The 22,836-nt window shown below is 40.1% G+C and overlaps 4 protein-coding genes across 6 annotated transcripts; 1 reads left to right on the forward strand and 3 right to left on the reverse strand.

Moving 5' to 3' along the window:
• Nucleotides 1-2,085: 2,085 nt before the first annotated feature.
• gid4 (GID complex subunit 4 homolog) lies at nt 2,086-4,903 on the reverse strand. Its single transcript, XM_053852156.1, has 6 exons — nt 4,552-4,903; nt 4,124-4,183; nt 3,686-3,793; nt 3,463-3,564; nt 3,259-3,389; nt 2,086-2,876 (listed from the first exon to the last, which is right to left on the reverse strand). The coding sequence occupies exons 1-6, from the start codon at nt 4,774-4,776 to the stop codon at nt 2,813-2,815; spliced, it is 690 nt and encodes a 229-aa protein (XP_053708131.1). The 5' UTR covers nt 4,777-4,903; the 3' UTR covers nt 2,086-2,812.
• Nucleotides 4,904-5,177: 274 nt separating this feature from the next.
• Nucleotides 5,178-8,295, reverse strand: LOC128751251 (dynein regulatory complex subunit 3-like). Of its 3 annotated transcripts, XM_053852151.1 has the most exons (13): nt 8,221-8,294; nt 7,939-8,102; nt 7,755-7,871; nt 7,525-7,691; nt 7,305-7,451; nt 7,125-7,232; nt 6,863-6,977; nt 6,606-6,778; nt 6,345-6,476; nt 6,205-6,277; nt 5,687-5,805; nt 5,394-5,525; nt 5,178-5,320 (listed from the first exon to the last, which is right to left on the reverse strand). In XM_053852151.1, the coding sequence occupies exons 2-13, from the start codon at nt 8,096-8,098 to the stop codon at nt 5,225-5,227; spliced, it is 1,539 nt and encodes a 512-aa protein (XP_053708126.1). In that variant the 5' UTR covers nt 8,099-8,102; nt 8,221-8,294; the 3' UTR covers nt 5,178-5,224. The 3 variants fall into 3 exon arrangements, with proteins under 3 accessions (XP_053708126.1, XP_053708125.1, XP_053708124.1); XM_053852150.1 differs by having other exon boundaries at nt 6,606-6,977; nt 7,939-8,105; nt 8,221-8,295; XM_053852149.1 differs by having other exon boundaries at nt 6,606-6,977.
• A 419-nt stretch (nt 8,296-8,714) lies between these two features.
• On the reverse strand, nt 8,715-11,922 carry drc3 (dynein regulatory complex subunit 3). Its single transcript, XM_053852011.1, has 12 exons — nt 11,660-11,922; nt 11,487-11,603; nt 11,248-11,414; nt 11,037-11,183; nt 10,865-10,972; nt 10,687-10,799; nt 10,447-10,621; nt 9,882-10,013; nt 9,749-9,821; nt 9,445-9,566; nt 9,193-9,324; nt 8,715-9,124 (listed from the first exon to the last, which is right to left on the reverse strand). Exons 1-12 carry the CDS (start codon nt 11,820-11,822, stop codon nt 9,020-9,022), a joined length of 1,554 nt encoding a protein of 517 aa, XP_053707986.1. The 5' UTR covers nt 11,823-11,922; the 3' UTR covers nt 8,715-9,019.
• Nucleotides 11,923-12,430: 508 nt separating this feature from the next.
• Nucleotides 12,431-22,416, forward strand: LOC128751162 (TOM1-like protein 2). Its single transcript, XM_053852009.1, has 16 exons — nt 12,431-12,534; nt 13,749-13,833; nt 15,361-15,439; nt 15,529-15,678; nt 15,745-15,879; nt 15,938-16,075; nt 16,206-16,322; nt 17,073-17,206; nt 17,308-17,350; nt 17,632-17,800; nt 17,894-18,005; nt 18,085-18,160; nt 18,601-18,675; nt 20,310-20,369; nt 20,674-20,710; nt 20,772-22,416. The coding sequence occupies exons 1-16, from the start codon at nt 12,483-12,485 to the stop codon at nt 20,915-20,917; spliced, it is 1,608 nt and encodes a 535-aa protein (XP_053707984.1). The 5' UTR covers nt 12,431-12,482; the 3' UTR covers nt 20,918-22,416.
• The last annotated feature ends 420 nt before the right edge of the window (nt 22,417-22,836 follow it).

Here is a 22,836-nt window from a genome sequence, read left to right on the forward strand (position 1 = left end):
GGAGGGATCTCAGGCAGAAATGTTGTCAGATGTCGTCACAGGAAAATCCAGCATTGCTCCAAAAGCATCCCGTCCTTTCAAATAAATCAACGTGGAAAGTCAAGCACTATTTTTAGCATTTTGCAAATGGTAAATATAGAACTTGAAGTAGTTCCAATTACTTTGGATGAAATAAATAAATAGTAAATAAACAAATAGTTTGTGTTTATTTTACTCGCATGGACTTTAAATGACCATGTGACTAACATAACAGTCACCCAACTCTTGCTACAGACCTCCTCCTACATGAATGTTTTTAAAGCTGTTACTCACGAGATTTGTCTGTTCAGAAATTCATCTCAACTCTCTGATGATACTGTCATGATCTGCCTTTGGTTGTGCTCTCCCCTCAGCGTCCACCGGAGATTGGCCTGGAAAATGGCACACACCTGGAACTGATTCTGCAGTTAAGACCACCTGCTCATATGCTGTGCTGTTTGAGTGTCGTGTGCTTCTTGATCCCAAATACCTCAGTCAGTTAGTTCTGTTTGTGAGTTTTAGGCCACCACATTACTTTCTTTTGTATTTTACTGGACTTGTTTGCTCCTGGTTCAGTGACACCCTCTGTTCTTCCTTCTGTTACTTTAAGAATTATTAAATTAACTTTAATTCTGGCTGTGTCTCTAGCGGTCGGTTACCACTTGCACTTGGGTTCTGTGAACACATGGTATCTGACAGACACATTTTAATATCTCGTTTTAATGCTTATTAAAATGGGACTAATGTGTTTGTAAGAATTTTTTTTTTTGAAATAATCTAAGAATTGCTGAAACTGAGGTTTAGTCGAAGTAAGACGACAAACGCCTGTTCTTGATGTTGGTCAACTCCTTAGTGGTAGAATAGGCTCAGCAATGAGTCCAGACTCGAACCTTCACTGTGAATCTGTTGGTCCACCAATGGGTCGTTGTGATGCTTTAGCATTAGGAAACACGGCCATTCACTTGGAACACACAATACGCTCTAAATGGGCCATGCTTCATGCTCTAGTTCTATGCGCCACTTTAAACAGTAATACAAATACCTTTAACATGAGTTGCACAACATGGTTATTATAATCCTGGTAGATTGACAGCTGACCACAGGCGGTTCTGACTAGCAAACAATGGCTCCATTTCTTGACACACAAGGAAGTCACGTTCCACTTTCTCTCTTGAGCTGCTTGAGGAAAATTTCCTTATTTCAACTGTTCATTCGACCACGTAGGCCACAGTGTGACTCATGTCTTTGTTCGCAACATTTGTGTAATAGTTCAACCACTGCCAGTTTATTACACTGCCTGATCTGTTATTACACTTGATTCTTATTTCATTCACTTTATCTTTAAATATTGTTTGCTGCTTTATTTTTTTTCTTTGGGACCCAGAAAGCTATTCAGTTTCCAAACAAACCTCAGTCACCATTGTCAATATTAGGCTCAATAACAGAGGATGCTATCTGGCGAGACGAGCGCACAAGTGTTTGGTTTGTAGCTGTTTGCTCATTGGTTCAATGACATTGGCTCGAACTAGCTAATCTTCGATCTATAACTAGAATCACATCATTGTTCAGCTCCCTTTTCTGCTTGGGCCTCCATCTCCAACACTGTTTCTCTGTGCGTTTTCTAAACAACTGGCCTCCTCAACCTACGGTAGAGGATTAGGGCCAGTGACGTTAAAGAAAAAAATTGTAAATCTCACTTTAAAGTGAGACTTTAATCTCACAATTAAAGTCAGAATTATCACTTTAAAGACAGAATTCTGACTTTTTTTTCTCAGAATTCTGACTTGTCACTTTAGAGTAAAGTCAGAATTCTGCCAATTTTGTTTTTCTTCACTGGCCCTAATCCGCTTCCGTCTCAACCACACCTCTTTACTTAGGCACGACTTTCACCGAAACTAAATCTGTTCAACAGCGACACCCAGTGGTGAGCTTTGTCTCATCTCCACTGCTGCAGGAGACAAAATTGATCACAGTAAGACGCTTTAAACAGAAGTTACGCGAAAACAACTCATTGTTTCAAACTCACAAAGCATATTAATCACACTGAAATATCCATTAAATGTATTCAGTTTATTGACATTGCACATTTGTCCAAAATCATACTCCATTTATATTACACACTCCCTCCCCACACACACACACAAATATAATGTATTTCAGTCTCCTCAGTTTTGTATTTCATTGGGATGACAATAGAATGTTTTCGCATGAGTCCTTTAAATAAAACAATCCTCTAAAAATAATTATAATTTTAAGGCAAAAGCGGCTCCAGTCTTCCATCATATGCTCAGATATTGACCGACAAGACAATAACAAAGGCTGTAGGGATTAATAAACACCAAATTAGCTGAATATTTCAAATATTCTAATCATTAGAACATTATTATGACTTGCAAAAGAATATTTCATTGTTTGGTTCATGAAGTAGAACGCCATTTTAAACAGCAAGAAGCTCTCAGAGAAAAATCATTTAGCAAAAATATATGATTTGATGAACATTCATTTTAAAATATTTTGGCATATTCAGAAACCCTTCTGGTTTCTCCTTGCTGGGAAAAGAAAAAAAAAATATTTCCATGAACTGCAGCAGTGCCGCAACAGAATATGTGAATTAAATAAATTCGGACCAGCTTCATAGCTCACACGCTGGACTCCCTGGAAGTTTGCCTCTCTACGAACCGTCTTTGGATCAATGGGACTTGAGGTGCACGCCCATCTTAGACTGTTTAGTTCTTTGTGTTTCCCGTCCCATTTAACAATGGGCTGCTTTAGGATGAAGTTGTGTCCCTGTTTGTCAGCGGAATTCGTAAATGGGCATGCTGTGCTCCTGGACGTGGCTGAGGTTCAGAGACTGGTACCTGGAGACGTAAACAGAGAAACATCAGAACATCTATGAACATCAACGGTTGTCTTCCTCTTCTCCTTTTACGCGGCACATTTAAAGCCACTCATATGGAAAAATAAAAGCTGCTATGCCTTAAGAATAAAAAAAAATATAAAATAAAAATTAAAATGTAAATGTAAATTATATTGCAGAAACTATTCATGTAAAATAACCAGTCTATATCTGTGCACATTTACAGAGGATGATAACAAAAATCCCGGATGAAGCCCTGAACTCTGCTCCCAGGTTCCGCTCCTCCTCAGTCAAAGATGGCCCTGTCAATCCTCTCCGCCCATTCCACCCAGCCTGCACTCTCATCTTCACCTCCCTTTATCTCTCAAAGCAGCGATACTTACCACTCAGAGCTTCTGTGATAATAATAGCCCTCAATAGTGGCCGTGGATTTTTGGAAACAGATGTAGTAAAATCCAGCGAACGAGGCTCCGCTTATGTCTTTGATAGTGTGGTCCGGAACTAAAAACTGCTCCTGTGAAGACATGCAGCAGAGTCAGTCGGCGGATAAAAACCATGGCGGAGATCTCAGCGTACAGAGTACTGACCTTCCACCTCATGAAGATATAATCACTGTTGCTCAGCGCCTCATAGTCAAAGTCATCTGAGTTAAAGCTTTTGGCGTATTTGTAAAATGACTGGAACTTGCCCTGGAAATGATAAGAACCCAACAAGGATCCAAGGTTAAGCAAGAAAGTGACGAGTGCTTTGTGCCAACATCACTTTTTCATCAACTCCATGCATCTCTATTTATAAATGTAAACAATATACCCAGTGTTTCCGGTCCACATCTTCATCTGCGTCCCACTTTCTTGTTAAAAACGGTCTCTTCTGGCTAATGATTTCTCCTGCGAAGAACGTGGTGAGGGTCGGGTACTCCTGAGGCACAGGGTAAAAATATTTACAATTTACAAGTGAGGAGATTATTAATGCGAATAACTGAAACACATGCGACTCAAAAGGTCTAAAATAATGCCTTACAAGATATGTTTATCAATAGATCAATGCAAAAATATAAGTGAATAGCATATAGATGGGAGTCAAAGTCAATATATATATACTGTAAAGTAAATATGCATTGTTTACATTAGTCTATACCGTCTTATACAACCAGTATACATTTGACACAGTTAGATCACTGGCTATTCAGTTTAACACCAATTTTTTGTGCGACTTTTGTAAGAGCAGAACAATTATTTGGACACTTACCTCCGTCAAACCTTTGATTTTCAAATATCCACAAAGATACGAGTCCTCTATACTTACATGCTGAGGAAAAAAAGCACATTAAAAAAAATCAATTCAAGTTTCTTAATCTCAATGCATGGAGTTTTTAAAGCAAATATTTTGCTATTGCTATAGACACAACTACTTGCATTTTGTCATTAAAACTAAGCACTTTCATGCGAATATTTCCCACCTAGGACGCAGTAAATACTTCATAGTAAACTAGTGGGATATTCGTGTCTGAACAAAGTAGATGGAATTATGTAAGGAGTGATGAAACTGCAGCTGTCTGAAAACTAGGTCAGTGGGCTAGTATTGAATGACAACCAAGGAGCGCTAACAACTGTTCAAAATACTAGAAATGCACTAAGTGCCGATAAACAACAGTTGAGATGGTTATTTTCTTTTACCTGCAGAACAACTTCAACGTCATAGGAGTTCCCCTTGCTCTTCTGCGAACCGAAGAACTGAGCCCCACTGTACAGTAGCGACGTCGCCACCCCGGGCTGCTGAGCGTGTATCGGGGCAGGGGGAGTAAGAGAGGCCGGGGATTTGCAGGCCGGATCGCTCGGGCTGCGACTCTCAACTCTGACAGGCATGTTGCGCGCTAGCGAACGGACGCCAGCTATCGTCATGGAATTGAACGGGTCGCCTCTGAGGAGGAAGACGAGCGGCCGGCAGAGAGGAATCTGTGTCGGCAGATGTAATCCTGGAGTTCCCAAACTTTGCGAAATTTTGAAAACCGCTAGTTGATTGGCTGTCTCGACTAAGGAAGGGAACGTATTGAAATTGCATTGGCTAGACACGCCACAGCCCGGTTCCGATTGGATGGCGAATTACAAAGCATTCTGGGAATAGTAGTTTTATGAACGAGTCAACTCAAATTGTATAACGTTCACCATGAAAACAAGCCTTGACATTGATATTTCCGTCTTGCTAGATTGTTTTGCATATTAATTTTGTTTACTTATTTTTTATCTTTAACTTCATGCATTTCTTTTAAACGAAAGTGTTTTAATTTTTGTTTCATAAATTGGACCACAGTATGCCCAGTCTGAAAGATGAGGTCATATTAATGTCCGGTCACAACACGGCTTCGAGCTGCTTCTTCAGATAGTCCACATATCTCTCAATGTCTGAGATCCGTATGGAATCCCACTTTTGAATGTCATCTTGAATCTGCAACACAGAAACCAAGTCGGTTTAACAGTAATAGCAAAGCAAAAACGCACAAACGTCTGCTGCGTCTTACCTTTTTCATGAGACTGGCCCTCCAGGCGTTAAGCCGGTTCACCAACTCAGTCTCTCTGTCATTTATCTTGAATAAATGATTGTCATGGCTGTTGGCCAGGGCGTCCGTCAACACCTCTTTGTCCAAGAGAGACTGAAAACAAATTGGTTTCCATTCAAGGTCATGAAAAAACATGAGGATAACTTTCATTTTTCTGCTAGTTTTACATCCACACTTGACATCATTGATTTATAAAACAGTGGCTCACGAACAATCCGACGTACATTGACATGAAAAAATATAAACATATATACCTCTCTCATATCATCCAGAACATCGTCCAATCCGTCACTGGAGGCTGCTTCCACTGCAGCTACGGCGACCACGACTACCTGCTTGTAATAGTTATCTTCCAGATCACGACACTGAGCAAATGTGTTTGTTTGTCAAGGAAGATATTAACACTTTTGTAACACATAGAATGAAAGTTATTATTGAATGATAAAAAGAAAATCGTAAACAATATTTTTTAAAGGAAAAAAAAAATAATTTTAATTAATTAATATTTTTGCCAAATATAAGGCTCTCAGTTGAGTCAGCACAATACAAAACAAGAATTTGAATAATATCCATCAATTATTTGAAATCAATATTATATAGAATTTAAATATAACATAATTATTAATTATAAATACTATATCAATACAATTTTGAGAAAAAATGTGTTTATGTTTTAAAAACATTCTCATGCTATGGTATTAAAACAGTGTTTTTAAAAGTATGGCGGGTTTCTTTCTGTTGATTTAGAATAATAACATCCAGACAAAAGGATATATTGACTGCATCATATCTCTAAAATGGCTGACCATTTCTGACATGTTGATGTCAAACTTCTCAATGATTTCCTAAAACACAGACCAAACATGAATCAACGATGGTTAATGATGCTCCCGATGGTGTAGTATTACACACCTCTAACTGGGTGACCATCTGGAACTCCAGTGCCATCAACTGTTTCTGGAGTGCGTCGATTTCCTCATTGTATTGATCGAATTTGGTCTTCAGCGTTGCTGCATCATCAGTCTGCTGCAACTCCACGAGCATCTGAACACAGATGAAACATGAGTCCTTCCATAGATGGCGTCATCACTAGAATATTTTCAACTTCTAAATCACAGCTGAATTGGTCTGAGCTCTGCTCCGAGTTTAGACACTGGAGGTGGTGTCGCTCACCTCTTGGTGTCGATGCTCAAATTCCGCCAACATTTCCGATGCTTTTTCTTGATAGTGTTTCTCCGCTTCAGTCTGACCTCTGAGAAACAAGTTCAACTCCCTTTCTCGCTTTCGATGCTCCGCGAGGCCCAAGTGAAACATCTGGTTGCAGAAGTCCACTATCTTGCTCTCAAATGTAAACGTGGGGTGAAGGAAATGAAAATTTACAAGCAGTAAACACAATATTGAACCAAAGAAAACATGCAGCAGAAAAGGATATGTGTCATGAAGAGCAGCCACCCCAGGCAGGGCGTATATTTTGTCTGCCTCTTGATCGTCTTTTAACATGTCCTTGTAGAGGTAAGAGCCATTCAGGTACTCCACAAATGCATCCTGCAAGAGAGAAAAACCCTCAGTATCGAGGACATCTTGAAATTCAAAAATGGCAAGATGTGCAATAGAAGCCACTTAGTTCCTCAAAACTTTGTATTTGCTACTTGAGATGATCAGGATCTGCTTTGGGAGAACGAGAGAACGTACCCTGTGCAGCTGTAGGTCCGCCTCCTGTCTGTGCTCGGCTTCCTCAAGTTCTTCTTTAGATTTGAGTTTCTCAATTGCAACTTGGTATTTGAGAAAAGCCTCGTTTTTCTGCAAGAATGACAGAAGTTCATTTAGAACACATCAAGTAACTGTGATAGGGATTTGAAGTGGAACACTTGCGGTCTTATCGGTGAGCGTTCTATAGTCCAGGTACATCAAGTTCGGAAAGTGGGCTGCAATGTATAACTTGTAGTTTTCCGTGGTGGGGAAGGGATTTCCGTTAATGTTGAGTGTCTTCAGCTTCTTTAGTTTTCTCAGATAAAGCACCTGTGAATTGACAGATATTTGGATTTGTGGTGCATAACTACACTCCAGTCAGTGACTGATCGAGCTGCTTTACAATTTCAAATTTGTCGATGCAGTTGAATGCGATGGAGAGGAGGCTGAGTTTCTCCAGCGAGTCCATGTTTTCAATCACTTTGATTTTGTTTGCCGTCAAATTAAGGAACTCCAGCTTCCGGAGCGAATTTAGGCCTTCGATTTTCTCAATGCTGTTAAATGATAAATCTGAAAGACAATATCATACTGCTCACAAAAGCAGCGAAAACAGCCATTTTTATTTGATCTTACTCAGCCACTGGAGATGAACCAAGTGGTCCAGACCCTCAATCTTCTTTATGCAGTTGTTATTCAACTCTATCTTGGTCAGTGATGTGAATTCCCACAGGTTGTCAATGTTCAGCAGGTCTGTGGAGACAGTTGCTCCATCATCCAATGGCACACAGATTATAGAATATGACGGTTTGTTCCTCACTTCTGTACGACAGTTTCAGCTGAAGAACCTCATCAAAAGTCATATCATCGACCTTTGAGACACGACCAAGCTGATCTCTGGTGCTCTGCTCCACCACCACCGTCCGCAGGAGCTCTTCATCCATTAAAATGGGTTCTGCCTTGTGAAAAAATTTATCCATCCTGCTGCTTGTTGGAATGAGATAAATCACAATTTACAATTTTTTCTTTACGATACAGGTGTGGTGAAAATATTTTTATTTTCAATTTAAAAGATAAGATGTGCATCTTAGCTTCAACTCACCTATTTTTCAGGTTGTGTACAACAATCTTTTTTTTTTTTTTGTACTTGTGTAACTATGTATTTCAATATTAAAAGTGGCCGCTACCTTTGAGTTAGATGCAGTGCTTTTATTAACCCCGAACAAAGACAAGTTGAAACAAACAACAACAAAGCAACCAAAGACACTAAAGAAGAGATCCAGGTTACTCCTTTCAATGACTTGTGTGATGTTCTCATATGTGAATTGGGAAAAGGGCCACAATATGCGTAGCTTTGCTGGAGAGAAAAGGGAGTTCATATCTTGTTGAGACTCCACCCTTCGACCTGATCAGCATCCCTGTTTCGTCTCCAATAGTTCCAGGGAGCCACAGAACACTTGAAAAAACATAAAAAGCATCCACTCATAAGGTATGGAGAGCTTCCGCTGTCATTATGGGATGGGAATACATTATACACAATATATTTATTTATTTTAAAATTGTAAAACAATTAAAATAAAATAATAAATACCTAAACAAAATACAGTTAAAAAGTCACAATCCACAGGACATTTGAGGCCATTAAATAAAACATTTTGCATCCCTTCTTGATATCATAGTTTGGCTATACTGCGGCCCACGTGTTTATGATTCGTACATAGCCTGTTACATCTGAGAATAGTTCAAAGGAATACATCAATGTAGAGAAAGTACTGGTCTTAATAACATTTTCCACTGATGCTAACGCACAAATGTTGCTCTTCTAAATGGTCGCCCAGAATGTTCCTCACAATGTGTTATTACTGATATAAATCAGTAGTAATATAGTCGTACAATTGATTTCAAGACAAATTGTATATAGCGTCTGCCTGCTTCCTCAAATAGTCCACATATCTCTCAATGTCTGAAATGCGAGTGGAGTTCCACCTCTGAGCGTCCTCTTGTATCTGGAACACAAATAATCAGTATATGGGAATTTTAAATGCATTTTTTTTTCAGTTAATATTGTCAAAACCTTTTTGATAAGAGTCCCTTTCCAGGCATTCAGACGCGTCACCAGTTCCGACTCCCGGTCATTGATCTTGGTCAGATGGTTGTCGTGGCTTGTGGCAAGCACATCGATCAATATCTCTTTGTCAAGGAAAATCTGAAGCATAAGAGAAGATATTATAGATTAGGACCAAAATAATGATGCAATGAGTGTAGTACTTAAATAAGAAACACTGTTTCGCTGTGATTTTTTTTGCTGATTTTGCTGAGAACATACCTCCCTAAAGTCATCGAGAACAATGTCCTCCAAAGCATCCTGTGCAGCTGCTTCAATGGCGGCCACAGCAACTTCTTGGACCTGCTTGTAGTAGTTGTTTTCTAGATCCCGGCACTGAGCGAATGTGGAGTTGTGTCAAAGAAATACTGGAAAATATGTTTAGTCCCTGCCTGATAAACCCAGGAAGTGATAGTCCACCATCTCCACCTGGTACTCTGCAATTGTCAGAGGGTAATTCGGACTGGAGACACGTGTATTGAAGCTGACCGGTTGCTTACAATAAATTGCCCTCGCATAAAAGGATATATCCCTTGAACTGTTTCGCTGAAATTGCTGACCATGTCTGTCATGTTATTGTCAAACCTTTTGGCATTGCTCTGAAACAAACAGGCTGTGAGTAAAAACACTGCGACACAAAATACTTTGGAGTCAATCACCTCCAACTGGCTGGACATCTCAAACTCCAGTGCTGTTAGTTCCTTCTGGAGGACGTTGATTTGATGGTTGCTGGATTCAAGTTTGACTTTTTGTATTTCTGAGTCCGAGGTCTGCTGTATCTCGGAAGTCATCTGAAATTGGAAGAATATTATTATTAGATTTTTGTGCCGTTAAAAGAAGAGGTTTTGAATCCGAATAGATTTGAATCAATTAAAAAAATTTAACCAAAATGAAAAAAAATAACAACAACTGAACTGTTTTATGAATTCAAATTTGAAATTATAAAAGACAGATTTTTATTTGTAAAAATAAAAAGAAACATTTAAAAATTCAGATTCTTTTTTGTGATTCTTTTTTTATTCACATATTATAAACATTTTTTTTCCCATGAATCACGAACATCTTTTTCGTTCTCAAAACGTATGGCCCTGATTTAACTCCATAATTGTTCAGGTCAGTAGAAAGATTTTTCATTACTTTAGCTTTGTTTTAATGGACATCATTAGAGGTGAAGAAGAGAGTGCAGGCAGGGTGGACATGACTGTAAAATGGAAGAACACTCACTTTTTGTTGTTGCAGCTCAAACTCTCCCAATATTCCAGCAGCTTTCTGTTGGTATTGGTTTTCAGTTTCAGTCTGAATTCTGAAGAATAGCTTCACCTCCTCATCTCGTTTTTGATGCTCGGCCAAGCCCAGTTTAAATATCTGACAGCATAACTCCACCACCTCTTTTCCAAATGTGAATGGATGGTCAAGGCTATAACATTCATGTAAATACTTTTAATTCCAAGATGAAAAGGATATGTTTCCACCACAGTCACCACTCCAGGAATGTTGCGAATTTTATCGACTTCAGGATCATCTCTGAACATTTCGTTGAAGAGCTGGGAGTCACTCAGGAATTCCACAAAAGCATCCTGCAGAAGACAGCTATATCAACATGTGCTTTTAATAGACAGCAATCTGTGAGACAAAATATTACCTTGTGCAGCTGTAGTTCGGCCTCTTGTCTCCTCTCAACCTCCACAAGCCTTTCTTGAGATTTTATTTTCTCTATAGAGATTAAGTATTTCATGGCGCCCTCTGCTTTCTGCGTTTAAAGAATATCAATTCATGTTCTGAATTCCAGAGATGACACATCTGTATCGACTTACGGCCTCCTGAGTGAGAACTCTATAGTCCAGGTACATCAGGTTTGGGAAGTGGGCAGCAATGAATAACTTGTAATCGCACTCCATCAGTAATGGATTGCCAAAGACATTCAGCGTCCTCAGGTTCTTCAGTTTTCTCAGATGAAGAATCTGTGGATACACAAGGGTTTATTTACTCCAAGCTATTTCTATGCTGGATTCAAGCACAACTTACAGTCTCCACTTGATCAATACAGTTGTGTGCGATGGAGAAAAGTTTCAGTTCCTCAAGGCAGTTCATGTTTTCAATCACTGAGATTCTGTTTGAAGTCAAATTCAGAAACTCCAGCTTGTGCAGACGGTGCAGGCCCTCAAGTTTCTCGATTTTGTTGAAAGACAAATCTGGAAGAAAGAAATGTCGCTCAGACAAACATTTATAATATCATTTATAATGATAACAAGTCCTTATCTTACTCAGCCATTGTAAATGAACCAGCCCATCCAGGCCCTCGATCTTCGCGATGCAGTTGTTGTTCAGCTCCAGCTTGGTGAGTGATGTGAAGCCCCACAAGTTGTCAATGTTAAGGATGTCTGCGAATCAACAAGAGTTGTTTTACCACGACCGTTTTGTCATTAATCATCCTCACCTTTATACTCGACATGTAGTTGAAGGACTTCTTCAAAATGGATTCCCTCTATCTTGGACGCACGACGAGTTTTATCTTTTGAATTTTGCTCAGCTACTGCCATCCGCAGAATATTCTCATCCATTAAAATAAACTCTGCTTCTTCATGGCAAAACCTGTCCATCTCGTCAAGTTGTTTCGGACGTCCGCTACAGCCACTACTATCTTTTTAAAGTGGCTTTGCTTCACGAAAAAGACGAAGCATTAAACCGGGCACAGCTCCATTTAATAGCAAAAGGTACCTCAACTCAGTTTCACTTTTGCGTGGTAACATAGCAACCAACGCACTCTGGGATGCGTTCAAAGACAGTCAGATGAATCCCGTCTTCAGCTTTTGACGATCAATTCAAGGCAATTGCAAAAAAAAAAAAAAAAAAAAGTGCAGACGCTGAAACTGTACTTAATTCAACTTTAAGCAGTGAACCGATTAAACCATTTTGACAGCAAGACTTGAAAGCAATGCTTTTAGGACTGTTTCCGCCAGACAGTAAACGCAGCACCCGAATAGACAATTGACTGAAACAAAATTAACTACACTTACAGGCGTCAGAAAATAAATGAAAGAATATATATGAAATATTTTCATGTCTGATATGCCTCGTTGTATTTTGGGAGGCGAACTTTCCTCAAAGAGGTTACGTTTTCTGATTATTATCCATGTTACTTTTATCCATACACAGCCAGCGCCGTGATACTTCTGTCCAATCGCATCCCTGGAGGGGCGGGGCTTAGTATCAGCCTTTGGGCCACAGCCTCTGTCATCCCTGAGCGGATTGTTGTCAAAATGGAGTTCTTACTAGGCAATCCTTACAGCACCCCTGTGGGCCAGTGCATAGGTAGGTGTGCGCTGAAACCGTCCTGCAGATGTTCCACAGCCTTCGTGAGATCGATCGAGTCGGAGTGTCTTGTGTAAATCGCGGGCTGCTGACATGCATCATCCCAGGAATCGTCATCCACTTGGAATGGGCTCTCGGCTAATGTTAGCCCGCTAAACTTTGTCTTCGTGTTTAACAAGTCCATTCGAGATGATTCTCAATCCTCCTTTCTCTTGCAATATGTAAAGGGTGTCGTCATAAAATGTTCATCTACTAAGTCGGACAGAGGATGAGAGAACAGCGAACGAATTTTGATTTTAATGACGCCCAGGTGGAGAAACTCAAGTTGCTCCTGGTCCTGGCTGACACTTAAAAGTCGACGGGGATTTAGTGTGTTGCGCGAGAGTCAGGTTATTCGCCCTGAACATCCACGTTATTCGTTGTTCTAGAGTGACAAACCCCCTGATTCTATCTGTATTGTCTTGTAAGTAGGTAATATCTTCTGTGCTGCTTCATGTACAAAAAATGGTCTGAAAATATAACAAAGGTTACATCAAAATAACTGTCTTTATTAATTTGTATTATTTTTTTTACCATTCCAGGTTCAAATCTAACTTAAGAACAAGGTGGTAATATATAAAACTATTCATAATACAGTACAATACAACATAGACACAATTTCGGGAGAAGATATACTTAATTTATTTCAAAAATAAACAGTTGTTGCTGTGTGATGGTAATTACAATCCAACATGCAAGAGTAAAGACAATGTTATTAATGTTTATGCAAACACATATTCAAACTTTGTGCAAAACTATTTTCTCGTGAAGCAGAACAGAAAGCAAAGATTGAAAATGCTGATGACACTGATACTGGCTGTTGCCAGTGCGTGGCACAGACTTCCACTGTATAAGCCATGTGATCGACTGGTTTCCCTGGTGGTCTCAGTTGCTGAGACAGTAGCCATTGACACATGAATGCACTCAGTGTCACTTCATTACTAAGACACTGGTTGCTCTTTACAATATACATTTGGAAACATGGATAATTGTGATGCTGAAGGAAATGTATTTGATTTGAAAATAAATGCAGTTTGATAAGTATAAGGTGTGTCGTACAATAAACACCTATATTTCTGCTCAATTGTTTACCAATATTTAAAATGGTCTTGTGTGTAAACAACTAAACATGTGTAATAAAGCTGTAATAATAATGATGCATTTTGCTGTTTCAGAAAGGGCCACTGATGGAGGCCTCCAGAGTGAAGACTGGACTCTTAACATGGAGATATGTGACATTATTAATGAGACAGATGAGGGGTGAGTCGCATCATGCCAAATGATTTCAGCTATAAAGGGATGCTTAGCAATATATAAAAATAAGTGAACGTTTTATCATGATTTTTTAAATATATAGCCCTTAGAATAGCCTGTGAAGCCAAAGTTTGTTTTTATATCACAGCCTCACTTTAAAGCAAAATGTTCTTTTTCAATTCAAGAAGAGTCATGATAATGGTGTAAGATATGCTTAGTGCAGGTTGATGTAAACTGATGCAGTACACATGCCAGGCCAGCGGGTGGTGATGCTGTATAATGTAACAAATGAAGAAGCTGGCTTGTTTCTCTACATTAGCATAACAACCAGAACAATGGAAACTAGTGACATTACAGTGGATTGAGGTTGAGCTAAGAGTTAAGAGTCACATTTAACAATAAATCGACAATAAGAATAAGATTGTCAGGTGTAGCATGCACGTGGAGATTCATTAGCTTAAACAGGTGATGATAACAGCAAGCTATCTAAAGTTGAATGCGTCAAAAACAAGTCTCTATACTGAAAGGAGTTAAGCAGAAATGCTCAGAACTTAATCCTGTGAAAATGTTTGCCAACACTCTGAGAGTCATCAGGGTGACGGGACTGAAAAATCCGGATTAGAGGTCAAATGTCTGAACAAGAAACTCAAGGATGTTCGACTCTCTAATTGGACAATGCTATACATACATCCCTTCTTACATGAATGACTCAGTCTTTTTCCTCCTCTGTCTGGAGTTAGTCAATCCCCACGGCTCATTGTTGCTCTCTGTGTGCATTCCACATTTTCCATGCCTACACAGACATTGTTTGTGCCCACATGACTCATGCTCATGCACACAGAATACCAAAACGCTGTTGGATTTTGGCAGGTCAGCTTGGCAGGTTAGTCAACACATGGTTTAGTCAAATTAGTCAAAACAACGACCACACATCATGACGCATTAGACAACCTTGAGCAACAGGCTCATAATGAAATCTCATTCAAATATCAAAGAAAGCTGGATTTCATTAGAAATTAGAAATTTCATGCAGAATAGGTATATATATATATATATATATAGCTAGTACATAACATACTGTATTTTTCTTATTTTCAGTTTGATTATTAAAATAAAATAAACACCCTGAACTGTCAAAGAACCTTCCGTTTCATGAGTGAATCCAAATTAGATTCAATGGTTAAATGATCAAGACTAGTAGTTTGTGTGTAGTATATGCATGTATTCCAACGGCAACAGAAGTATTGGCTGGGGCAAACATAACTGTGTTCCCATTCCAGTGAGTGTCTCGTAAAATATGAAGTAGATCCTTGTGCCAGGCACAAATCCAACCCCTCATGTGCGCCCGGCTTTGATTCTGACAGAAACCGAAAGTCACTCCGAATCAAAAAGAAGAGCAGATGCCTTCTCTCTTCTGCCGTCACACACTGACAAAGACAGACAGAGCAGAGAAGATAAATATATTCCTCAAAAGTCACCGATGTCTTCTCCCTGCAGGGTTCTTTAATCTGTCTGTTCCTTTTTTCACTTCAGGCCCAAGGATGCGATGCGAGCGCTGAAGAAAAGACTCAGTGGCAACAAGAACTACAGAGAAGTGATGCTGGCGCTCACAGTGAGTTTTAAGTTTGATACTTTTGTTGTCCTATTTTGATGTGATGTTTAACGGCTCAGTCTTTTTTTTTTTAATCTCCCTTCCTGGAGGTGTTGGAGACATGTGTGAAGAACTGCGGTCACAGGTTTCATGTCCAAGTTGCTAACCGAGACTTCATCGAGGGTATAATGGTGAAAATCATTTCCCCTAAATCCAATCCACCAACCATCGTGCAAGACAAAGTGCTGTCTCTCATCCAGGTATCTGAGCTTGTTCTCTCTTGTTGTGTAGGAGCTCGACACAAGCATATTTCTTACAATCCCCAGGCATGGGCCGACGCCTTCCGGAGCAGCCCCGACCTCACTGGCGTGGTTCATATCTACGAGGAGCTGAAGAGGAAAGGAATTGAGTTTCCAATGGCAGACTTGGACGCGCTGTCTCCGATCCACACTCCACAGAGGGTGAGCGAATCAAGAGTCATAAGCATGCAGCAATATTAATTGTGATGTTTGTGTTCAGGGTACACCAGAGGTCGACCCGGCCATGTTGAAGTACCTCGCCCCTGCTTCTCCCCGATCTCCTAAACCTCCCACAGCTTCACAGTCCACACCACAAAGTTCACATGTGCCCAGCACGTTCACAGCGTCGTCAGAACAAGTTAGTATCAAACCACTTCGTACAAGAGATTATCTGTGCGTGACTAACGGAGATAAGAAGATTTTCACTTGTTTTTTATCCAAGAAGATGGGGAAGTTTGAAGATAACCTCTGACCTTGTGTGCTTTTAGATTGCACGGCTCCGCAGTGAGCTGGACGTGGTCAGAGGGAACGTCAAAGTCATGTCAGAAATGTTGACGGAGCTCGTCCCTGGCCAGGAAAATGCCTCAGATTTTGAGCTGCTGCAGGTGACGCATACACAGCCACAACTCACGACTCAACTGTACAAAAAAGAAAGACTCTTTGAGTGAAGTGTTTTTTCCTAAGTGTTAACATGGAGATATACTAAGTAGAAACTGTTCCAAGTTTGCCGCTAGATCTTAATTAGCGCAGGAAGTTAATCTCTCTACTGGCAGTTTACATGCTGGAGCACGTAGGTTTTGTCCTCAATTAACTTTTTGTCGAGTCCAAGAATCTGGCTTGGCTGAAGTCACTGAGCCGCCAAGAAAGTTCTTGATTTATGAGTGGGCAACTGTCCAGAGAATAGCCTTTCCAAGGGAACGCCCATGCAGTACTGAACATAACTAATGTGAATATTGTATTCATACTAATTACAGTGGGATTATTGCGGCAAACACAAATACTATTGTGTTGTGAGTATGTCTGGGGCGGCTATTCAATGTAGAAATCTGAATGGAACAGTTCTTTCTTCTTGCTATATTCGTTGCGGCCACTCGGGGGAGCAATTCTGCAGTTTATAGATAAAACGTGAAAAGCCCTGAAGGAACGTTTGCAGTTTAATCTCCTTTCGATAAAGCCGTCCAGGTTTTCGTGTGATCAGCTAGGATGTGGCTCCCTGCCCACGAGGACTTTCTTTTACGTGTTATCTTTTGCTGCCCGTGATTTGCGGTTTATAGATTAAAACTTTTTAGTGTTAATTTGTCCATGTTGTTCACTGTGTAGTTTGAAGATGCGTGACGTGTGTTCATGTGTTCCAGGAGCTGCACAGGACGTGCCGGGCGATGCAGCAGCGGGTGGTTGAACTGATCTCCTGTGTGTCAAATGAGGAAGTGACTGAGGAGCTGCTGCATGTCAACGATGACCTCAACAACATCTTTCTGCGATACGAGAGGTACCATCATCTCTTCCAGCATTTCCCAACTCCGCCTCAACACTGCTGGCAATACAGCCTATAGCACTTGATGTTTAACTTAAATCATGGGCTGCTTCCAGGTATGAAAGGTACAGGTCGGGGAGAGCAGCACAGAACCATGAGGTAAGGCTGTGTAGCTGAGCAGACAAATGGTCTCTCTTTCACTGTTTCTAGTCTCCACGGGATGCTTTTACTCTAAACAATTCTATATTTGAAACTTGTATGAGGTGAACTACATACATTATGACTTTCTGTTTCTGATGAAGGCAAGTATGAGAAATAAAACTAAATTATCCCTTTTTATTCAGAGAAAACCTGCATCGTACAATCCAGTTGCGTCTCTACTGCCCTTTGCAGCCCCTTATATTAAACTGGACACCATGTATTCTATTGTTGATCTCTAGATGCTGACTGAGGCCACAGATGATAACCTCATAGATCTGGGGCCAGGCTCACCTGCGGTGGTGACACCCAGAATTACCTCCACACCCCCTTGCACTCCGGTTGGGGCCACCGCCTCCCCTTCACATGTACCCCCCACAGCCTCACTGTCCTCAGCACTGGCTGCGCTTGGTAAGAGGAGAAGATTCAGTTTCTTTCTGACTCAAACAAAAACCCTATTAGAAGCTTGTACTTAAGTCTTAAAGTGCCGTATTGTTTCTCTAGATGTCGGCGAAGATGGTGTGAGGGTCGCACCGCCTTCATCTGGCCAGAACCAGGACGACTTCGACATGTTTGCTCAGACTAGAAGCAGCTCACTGGCTGAACAGCGAAAAAAGTACTTAAGACTTTATTAAAATCAAGCCACAAAAACAACCACAATGACTTGAAATAATTCTTCTTATTCATGTGTTCAGTGTTAAGTATGAAGACCCTCAGGCTCTGGGTGGCTTGGCTTCTGCTTTGGATGTGAGACAGCAAAACGCTGGAGGGGTGAGTCCTTTTTAACGTGTCGTGCTGACCAGTGATAGTGAGGTTAGGCATGTATGCACTACGTAATGACCGCCAGTGACTCCAGAACTAGGCAAACATGCCCCCAACCGCAGGTGAGGTTTCATGTGTCGACTTTGGTCAGACGAAACGATTATGTGTATTTTTAGATCGGCTGCCAAAACATTGACACTTCTGTCGACTCGTACCAAAGTAGGAGCGACACACACCTGCTCACACAGACTTGCCATTGTGATATTTTTTTTGCTCTCGTTGATTTCTCTTTGGAATGTGCTTTCACTACTTTATTCTCATCTCTTTCTTTTGTCCTTGACTGTCTCCTTCACATCCTGTCTCTCTGCACTCTGTCTATCTATGCTGTATGTGGTGGGGCCTGCGACCTCTCTTCTCTTGTGTAAGGTGTTGTTCTGTTGTTGATTCAGCTGAGGGTAAAAGGGGATGATAACCCGGCAGATCAGGAGCTGCCCATAGACAGCTGGCTTATTACCCAAGGAATGGTGAGGACTCCATCCTCAATGTGTCCTCCTCCCTCCTCCTCACCGTCCACCATCACCCCTGCTTCCTCTGGCATCACTCATAATCTTACTGAGCCACTCTGTCCTGGAGCAAGATAACATCTTAAAACACCTCCATCTAATACACATAGTGTACTCCAGTGTTGGGCGATATTTTCTAGTTTACATTTCTTCTGACTTTTATATGATATGTGTTGTGTTTGCTGCTGGCAAATAATGTTGCAATGTGAATGTTGAACTATCACAAGTATATTGACTTACCACCTTTCTGTGGTTAATGCTTATGTAAGAGTTCTGTGCCCAACACTGGAGTCTGATCCTTTCGCAAATTATAATAGTAACATGCTTATTAAATAGTAACTACCTATTATTGTCACTAGTCCTCTAGTTTTAATTCTCTTAATATTCACATGGAAAAATACTGACTTTTGGTTCGACTTTTAACATGTGGTTCTTGCTCATTAGCATTAGTGCTAACTCTGCCTGATCTTAATGTTTCTAAGCTGTACATCTTGTATTATTATGTATAGTTAAAATTATGTATAGTTAAAATTGTGTAAAGGACGTCCGCATCGTAGATGCGTCATGATATTTAAGCTTTTCATAAAAAAGACACCACACAATCTGTTGATATTTGGACTACAAAAAAGACGCGGTGGAAACATTAGTGACATCATTTTGTTCCAGAAAGGTTCATTTAACCCTGCAATAATTTTTTGTCTTCTCAACAGCAAAACGGTGACAACCCATGACTTGCTGTGAAGTTTACTTCATAAATTAGTAATGTAGTTATCTAGACAATACTCTAGTCAGACACCAAACACTAGAAAATGGAATGGCAGCAGCAAATGTCTCACTTTGAGACAATTTCTTCTCTTTGATGTTCTAAGTGTGGCACTGTTGAGCTGTAGAAGTCTGACTGTAAATATAACACAAGACTCTCTTGTTCAGAAACTGATGAACTAACAACTCACTCTTTGAAGTTTTCATGGTTGTCAAGAAGAAGACTCAAGGGCAGACTCATACAGTGCCCTCTACATTTTCACTCTTGTTTGCATGCATTTTATTGATCTGTTCAGTTACTGTCATTTGCTCCTTCATTGAGGACCCCCAGTGTTTTGCTCCCCAAGTTATGTGGTAAACACATTGAAAAAGAGAAGATTGTGTGTGGAACAGGACGTCAGCTGAATAGCTTTGAATGGAAACAGAATGTGCCGTGGTAGTAGAAACCTGCAGGACAAATAAGTGAAGCACTTTTCTTATAATTGAGTTTTGTGCCTCGCACGTCGCATGAACAACCACCATGTCATGTCTTGCACGTCACAGTCTCATTCCTCAGAGTCGATCTTGTGCTATAGGATTCCTAAAAATCTGTGTCAACGCAGTATGGTACCGAGTATTTATTATTGAAACCAACCAGTGCAAGTATCGATTTTGCAGCAGAAACTCAATGGCACAGTTTTTAAGTTTGGTTTGTGTTTTTACTTTTGCATCTTCCTCTATGGGAATTTATTTTCTTGTCCTGTATGTTTTGTTGTGTGTTACATTTTTTTCTTTCCTCCCGTTGTCATTGTGGTGTGGCTTTGGTTCCATCCCTCCGTGGTTTTGCTCCATAGATCCCTGTATCGCAGTCCTCTGTCATGGATGACATAGAGGAGTGGCTCTGTGCTGACGTGGTGAGCTTCTTTACCTTGATTTATATCCTCCTCTTCCCTCACCTGTTTACTTTTTTTTTCCTCATTTTTCTGACGGCACTTTTCAAATGGATTGTTTGTGTGAGTGTGGCGCATGTGAGATAAAGACAGACAAGATCTTGTATCTTGCATGTAGACGTTCCTACATGGTAATTTCCCCTGTTCCCGTAGCCATTGATGAATTGTCCTTCTATTTTCAGGGTTCTGTGTTTTTTTAAGAAGAAATCAAAGCACAGATTCTGATTGAAATGAATAATATATTTGATCAAACGTTTCTTCTCTCTAGAAGGGGGATGCTGGGGAGGAAGGAGTAACCAGTGAAGGTGAATATAGTCGTTTAAAAACTTTAGGGAAACTTCTGATCAATCATTTTACGTCCTCCAGAGTTCGACAAGTTCCTCGAGGAGCGAGCTAAGGCTGCGGATCCACTGCCGTCTCCCCCCGCTGCTAGCCCTGCACAACCCGCTCCCGCCCGCTCTGGTGGACACAAGAAAGCAGAGCGGACAGAAGACACCCTTTTTGCCTTGTAGACGATCCTCGGAGAATCTCAATCCCTCTCTGGGAAATCTTAACGGAAAATAATCTTCAGTGGCACATGAAGTGATCTCAAACTCTTGTCGCAGAATTGCACAACATGGAGGTGAAGTGCACACCTGTGTATTTAATCTCAAATGGATGTATTGAGTTTCTTGCTTTGCATCATGTCTGTAATGCTCCACCAAAGGAAAGTTTGGAATTGTCCCTGCGTGACCAAACATTGTATAGAAGCACTTATTTTTTTGCTAATATATACATTTATTTCCGTGTACTAGTGCTGTCCATATAGTCGATCCATGTATTGTTTTGTTTTTTTCTTCAAACAGACCAGCAGTGTTTCAGTCCTGTGCATTGGGAGCACTTTTTATCTTGATTATATATTAAGTCAAATGTTAGCCGACTAACCAGGCTACATTTAGTTGCATTTATTCAACTGTCAATCTGACCATTCTCTCAGCGAGTTAGCGTGAAATAATTATTCCTATTTTGGCTTCAGATAATTGGGAATTCACCTAAGAAACATTGACGTAAATGCACCTTGGATCGTGCCTTGCCATCAATTCTTCTTCTACTTTTCATTGTGTCACTACCTTTAAAACAGTTTGAGGAAGCACACAGATTGTGTCCCTCATCACACAACAGAGTACAACTGGGATCTACTTGAGGGATTAAGTAGCTTCTCTGGCTTGGTTGGTGGAAAAAGGGACACAAGGAAGAAGTATTAAGCAGTATAAATATTTTACAAATGCATGCTAAAGCTTTAATAACAAACCAGGTATGTTCTATATAGTTGATGAAAAACAAACTAATACTTATTTGTAGCACCTCCTCCTTTTTTTAATTAAATGCCTTTAGAGTAATAACTTGAAAAAGTACTGAAATTATAAATTATAAAAAGCATTGGGCTAGTAACAGTTTCTTGCTAATAATTTTTTAAACTCCAAGAGGCGACTTTAAATACAAGCAGCAGCCGAGCAACACCTGTGGTTTAGGTAGTAGACTGAGGTGGAAATAGAGGGATTCTGTGCAGTCTTTGTTTTATATTTTTGAAAGCAATGTTTAGCTGAAACAAAAGGGTGAACTAACAAGTGTCAGTTTTTACAGAAAAAAAGTTGTCCGACGTCTGAGATAAACTTGTGTTCAGTGGTGTTGTGCAGCAGAAGACCCACCTAAAAAGGGCATGTGTTGTGTGCGTGTGGACCTGTAACAGTGTTCTGTGCACTTTGCTTTATAACAAAGAATCTGCAATGCAACGTGTATTCCTCGAACATTTTGGCTCCGTCAAAATGTTACTGAATGTTTATTTAATACTGATGAGGCATTATCTCGAACAAGAGTCAGCACGACATGGATGTTTGTGTTCCATGTCTGTAACGCTGTGCTACCTGCCGCTGCCATTGTTGACCGTCCATCACTTTGTAGCTGTTTGAACTTAATCTAACTGCCCAATAAAACGTTAGCCATGTGTGAACTCTACGTTCCAGTTGTTTATGGTCATTTTACAAGTTCACAGTAAACTTCTCTGTGCTGATGCAATGGACCTTAACCAGGGGATGTTTTTGTCCAAACATGAGCTTACTCTGTCAGTTCAGATGCATGTCATCATACTGGTTCTCCAGTGAGGGGACATGTTATTAGCTTTGCACTCATACCACAGAACACACCTGAAACTCCAGTAAAAAAAAAACTGCTGAAAACCTGAAAGTGGCTGAAGGTGATTATTAGGCTGCAGACCTTCAGCATTCCAAAAATAACATACTCACATTGTTTGTTACTATAACTCAGCAACCTATCTGCTTCTTGATAAATAATTATTTATAAAAAAAAGCAATAAATAAATAAATAAGTGACAAATGAAAATACATGTATTTAAATATTTTTTTAAGTTGCAAATGTAATTATATATTAATAT

This window comes from Synchiropus splendidus, chromosome 19 (assembly GCF_027744825.2).
Source record: "Synchiropus splendidus isolate RoL2022-P1 chromosome 19, RoL_Sspl_1.0, whole genome shotgun sequence".
Lineage (NCBI taxonomy): Eukaryota > Metazoa > Chordata > Actinopteri > Syngnathiformes > Callionymidae > Synchiropus > Synchiropus splendidus.